This window comes from Notothenia coriiceps, unplaced genomic scaffold, assembly GCF_000735185.1.
Source record: "Notothenia coriiceps isolate Sejong01 unplaced genomic scaffold, NC01 NC01_scaffold00021671, whole genome shotgun sequence".
NCBI classification, from domain to species: Eukaryota; Metazoa; Chordata; class Actinopteri; order Perciformes; family Nototheniidae; genus Notothenia; species Notothenia coriiceps.
Genome location: NW_011354372.1, coordinates 126 through 5,915, shown reverse-complemented (window position 1 = coordinate 5,915; position 5,790 = coordinate 126). Strand labels below are relative to the sequence as shown.

The 5,790-nt window shown below is 39.7% G+C and overlaps 1 protein-coding gene across 1 annotated transcript; it reads left to right on the top strand.

Annotated features, from left to right (window-relative positions):
- Window positions 1-927: 927 nt before the first annotated feature.
- On the top strand, window positions 928-5,482 carry tat (tyrosine aminotransferase; the record flags this gene model as incomplete). Its single annotated transcript, XM_010780353.1, has 7 exons — window positions 928-991; window positions 1,843-2,132; window positions 2,531-2,635; window positions 2,879-2,946; window positions 3,689-3,847; window positions 4,939-5,077; window positions 5,418-5,482. Coding segments are annotated over exons 2-7 (819 nt in total), but the record flags the coding sequence as incomplete, so codon positions are not given.
- Window positions 5,483-5,790: the final 308 nt, after the last annotated feature.

The window sequence follows — 5,790 nt, the reverse complement described above, 5'->3', positions numbered from 1 at the left end:
TGCGCGTCACCGCAGAGGAGGGGAGTAACTAAGCAGGCCTACATTTACTCAAGTACTGCACTTAAGTACAATATTGAGATAAATATTTATATTGTATACTACGTTGTACTTCTACTGCACTACAATTCAGAGGTAGGCTACATAGTGTACTTTTATTCACTACATGTATTTAATACCTTTAGTTACAGATGTGGATGAACGATGTGAAATATAATCAAGTGTTAAATCAGACTCTAGTTCCACCTGGAGTAAATCCACAAGCTACCCTGCAGTATACAAAGTCATTCAAACTAGCTGCACCTTTACCAGCTTTGAGAACACTTTAATGATCAATCATTATAAAACATATCATATATATTATTCTGGAATGGGCCAATCTGCACAACGACTACTTTTACTGTCGGTACTTTAACTATATTTTGATGCGTATACTTTTACTTGAGGAACATTAGCAATACAGGACTTTTAGTTGTAACAGAGTATTCCTACACTCTGGTACTTTTATTTATGATCTAAGTGCAGCGAATACTGTCAGAATTAGTGTATACTTAACTATAATGCTTTGCGGATCTGGCTGCACGAGTTAATTGACAGCTGTTTCATAACCTTCAACACGAGCTACAACTGTGCGCATTCACGCATGCGCGCGTCATGGGTACGTTCCGGTTTTTATACACAAACAAATAGCACCCCTGCATATGACGCACAGCACAGACGCACTGCAGGTGCCCCCCCCCCCCCCGGGCCTCTGGAAGGTAATGTTGCGGTTAAAGTTTGCAGATGGTATGGTTCCTATTAGTGATGTAAAGGGGGTGTAATGGTACAGCCCTCAGTCTCCACCAATGGAATGATAGGCTGGGCTCAACACCCATTTTCGGGGATCTTCTATATAACCGGCGTAAATCATCCTATCGGCTTCATCCTGTTTAACAGTTATTAACCTGCGCGCTGCTGCTGATCTGCAGATACTTTTTGTAGAACATTTTTTGACGTAAGTACAAATATTACTTTTTATTTCAATGTATGGTCTTACAGTACACAGATATTCTAGGGATGGAGATGCATAAAAGTGAAATGCACGCTGTTTGAGAATGTTGATGTAATAGATGTTACAGATTGAATTTGTTTCGCACAACAATTCATTTATTAAAGACTTGAGCGATTCCTTTCAATTTGCTGTCCTTGGGCTTTATAAACAATAATTTAAAAATACTAAAATGTTGACGGTCTAGCCGCAATTTATAAAGATATTCTGCCTGAGATTTCGATCTGATAATAATCTTTGAATATGCAGGATCAGATGTGATAATTAGCACAACTTTGTTTTAATATATTTTTTTAATACAAATTCAACTTGTAATAACACTTTTGCAATTTCACATCAGCATAACCAAATAGAAATGTTTGAAGAAGCATGCATTTCCATAATAAACGTAGCATTCCCCCTCAACTTACCAACTTAAATAAAGGTACAGAAGTATTAGGAACACAATTAGCCATTAGTATTAACAGTATAATAACCTACTCATTATGCAGAGGACTACATATATATTTTTTGAATATGCTTTTTTTGGTGTTTATAAGTGATTCAACTGTGGGGAGCATGTTGAAGTTGCAGCTGTTTGAAAGGCAGCTAGTTTTGCATTTCATTTATAAACATTTATTATAATATGATCACATGCATGTTAAATGTTAATGTGTAATAGCTGACAGATACAGGAAGTGAAGGCTAAGGTACATTGTTTCCTTCTGAACTGTAGTTGAGAAGTTTAAGCACAATGTGGAACACTTAAAAGTCTAGGTACCTTTTGAGTAAACGTCCATTTTCTTCACCACCATCAGTTCCAGGATGGAGAACAAGTCTTACTTGGTTCAGATGAATGGCAAGGGAGTCCACAACAAGAGCATTGAGAATGGTAAGAGCCTGAGTGGGAACGGAGGGAATGGGAAGGACCTCCACCACGTCAGTGTGAGGGGTGCTCTGTATCACAGCAAGGCCAAGAGCCGCAGACAGAGGTGGGACGTGAGGCCCTCGGAGATGGCCAACAACACGCTGAACCCCATCAGAGCCATCGTGGACGGGATGAAGCTCACCCCCAACCCCGAGAAACCCATGATCGCACTCTCCATAGGTGAGAGGGCTTCAGCACAATTCAGATGCTGATTCAAACAATCCAGAGATGTCACTGTGTAGCTTGAAGCAATGCCAGTTTTCAATGTGTACTTAATTATATTTATCAATAAGCCAACATACAGTGAAACTCTTGTTGGGTGGATCTCATAATGTGTGACTATAATCAACTAATAATAACTACCCCCTTAGATTTCCAGTTAGTTTTTAGGAGTACCAGCTTGGTTGATTGCAAATACAGATCTCTTGTCTTTTTATCTTTTGGAGTTACATGGTTTTTTAGACATGTTTTTCCTGTCATTCCAGGACTAAGTATACTGATTTATGACATTTTTTCAATGCAATACTCTTGGGTTCTCTTGAAATTAATTGATTGCTTATTGTCACATCCGTTCCCAGGGGATCCCACTGTGTTTGGAAACCTGCCTACAGATGGGGCAGTGTTGCAGGCCATGAAAGACGCCATAGACTCCCAAAAGTACAACGGCTATGCCCCTTCTGTTGGTGAGTCAAAGTAGGAAACATCTTTGAATGCACAATGATTAGAAATGTAATTTCAGGTTGGCTGTAAAATCAGGTGAGACGTTTGGTTGTGTTACAGCTACATTAGGGTAACCCACATGTTGTCACGGTATGACTTGTGTTGTGAAATTAGGTAACCAGAAATGGCCTGATGTAAATATCAGGAGTGGTGAGGACCCACTGAATCTCTGTTTGCAGTACATTATTTGCTCTGTCCACCTGCAGGTTATCTGAAGAGCCGACAGGCGGTGGCCAACTTCTACAGCTGCCCCGAGGCTCCGCTGGAGGCCGAGGTGCTTATTCAATCAGATTCAATCATAAATAGACCTGTAGTCCGTCAACAAGAGTGCATGTCTTGGAATCTACAAGTCAGTGGTGGAAATAGTATTCAGAATCTGTACTAAAGTAAAAAACACTAATACCACAACACTACATTTCAAGTAAAAGTTCTGCGTGGAGAATGGTACTTAAGTAAAAGTATTTGAGTATGAATAGGACCATGTAATTAAAGTATTAGAATTCAAAGTTTAAAAAAAACTAGAAACTAGTATTTAAATATTTTAAAATATAAAAAACCTAAGGCAGCAAATCTTCACATTTAAGAAGCTGGAACTGTTAAATATTTTTGAACAAAAATGTTTTAAATTCCTATGAATTTCCTGTTAACCCACTCATGGTTTTAGTTAATCAAATATAATGGTAGATGGTTTAATCTACCAAATAATCATATTTTAAAAGTTATTCCTGAGTATTTTGTGTCAAATCTGTAAAGAAAATGTAGTGGAGTGAAAAGTACAAAATTGGCTTCCAAAATGTAGTTGAGTAAAAATATAAAGCAGCATACAATGAAAACACTTAGGTAAAGTACAATTAGGTCAAATGCGTACTTAAGTACAGTACTTAGTGGAATGTAGTTACTTTACACCACTGCTACTAGTAACTGTGACTCCATCATGGTCAAAGAATAGAAACTGTAGTGTTGTTAAGCATTTATCTTTGATTTTGAAAGTAACCCCCCCCCCCCCTCTCCTCCAGGATGTGATTCTGACCAGTGGCTGCAGTCAGGCCATCGACCTGGCTATCAGTGTCCTGTGTAACCCGGGGGAAAACATCCTGGTCCCATGCCCGGGCTTCTCCTTATATAAGACTCTGGCTGTCTCCATGGGCATAGATGTCAAACTCTACAATCTGCTGGTGAGTATAGGAGGTTAAATAAACACCAATATTTATTTGATCAATTCATCAATCATTACAAGTTTTCAAACATCAAAAATAAGACATTTGTCTCAGGGGACTTCACGGTGTCAACAGCATTCAACACCCTTTTTCCTTAGACCCACAACGTACAATAAAGTAGTCCCCCACTGAAACCCCACAGTGAACAGCAGAAATGGAAGGAGCCAACAGAGGACGATCCGTCTGTAAGGACAGACAGACGTGTGTGCAGATATGTGTCGTGTGTATGGATTAAAACAAATAGTACAATTACAGAAAAGACAATCCATATGAAAAAAATGATAATGTGAACATATATAAAAAGGTCCAGGAGGATTTCAAAAGGCTTCCAGGTGCTACCAACAAGTAGGTGAAAGACAAAAACACAGGACATAACTTCATACAAATAGAGAGAGAGAGAAATAGGAGAGGAAGGGTTAGAATAGAAAGGTACAAAGTGAAAGTCTTTGGCAGCTGAACAAGGGTCTGGTTCAATGCTAGCCTGAACCAGCCCTAACTATAAGATCTATCTTCTTTAACACAGACACTTCTTGTTACAAAATAGGAGTATTCATGTCTGATATCGTCATAGTCACATGTCTTACAGTGCTTTTGATGAAGAATAAAGACTCAGTCTATAGGTATTTATCCACCTGGTGTACTTATACATCACTAGCATTACATCAGATCAAATGTTCTCTTAGTAATCGTCACGCCATGCCATTTTTTATAAAATGATTGTAAACCATTCATAGCAGCTGTTTTGAGAAGTTCATCTATCAATAATAAGACACACAGTGTGGTAAGGCCACTGATGGGAGGAGGATGTGAGCGTCCTACTGTTATATAAAGACATGGAGGGAAACCGTTTTGGACATTTCGTAAAGAAATAAGAAAATTGTGGAATGGGAACTGTAAATGTTTTATGTTGGTGCACATCACACATGAATCATTTTGGTCAAACGTTGGTTACAGTGAATGAGCACCCAAAGGTTCAAGGACCTGAAGGTGTTATTTTCATGAAGAATAACGTTTCTTTGCCCATGACAACACACATGTTTGATTGACAGCCGGAGAAGTCATGGGAGGTGGACCTTCTACAGATGGAGAGCCTGATCGACGAGAGGACTTCCTGTATGATCGTCACCAATCCATCCAACCCGTGTGGCTCTGTCTTCAGCAAGGAACACCTCCAGAAAATCATCAAAGGTACGTGCCTGTCCACTCTGCTTCATTATTCAAATAATGAAGAGCCCTTTAAAAACTTTGAATAAGCATCCGAGGAGTTGAACATGTACTATCATATACATACAGCATTTGCCTCGTCTTACAGAAACAATGAAAGCATAGGCGTCATTTGTACTGAGGACACTGTGTCATGTCCCCGCCACTTATGGACTTGGCCAATTTTGTCCCTAACCACTTTGCATTAGGATCATTTGTGAAACATATTCTGAAAATAGCATGCACAAAGAATTGTACATAAGAGTGTACATGTACAATCTGGACGACGTGAAGCCCATGAATGAAATGCTTCTTGTTTTCACAGTGGCCTCCAGACACTGCCTCCCCATCCTGGCTGATGAAATCTACAGTGATATGGTGAGTGTCAGGGTTTGGCCCTCTGGAACACCAGCGAGGCACATTTTTCAGCACTGTGACAGCAGAGGTTGTGCTGCATTTGGTGGTATTTGCCCTGGCTCTGGGGGGTGGGTGGATCAGCACTTGGGGGATTAGGGGCCATGTGCTGTGAATCAGCAACCAGTAAGGGATGGGCGGGGGGCGTGGGGGTCAGAGCATTTTACACTCAGGCTTTAAAGTGCTATATATCTCTCCTACACAGAGATATAAAGTGGAGTTTATTTTAAAATGACAATGAAAACTGAACCCTGAATACCAATAAAATGGAAACTCAATGGAAT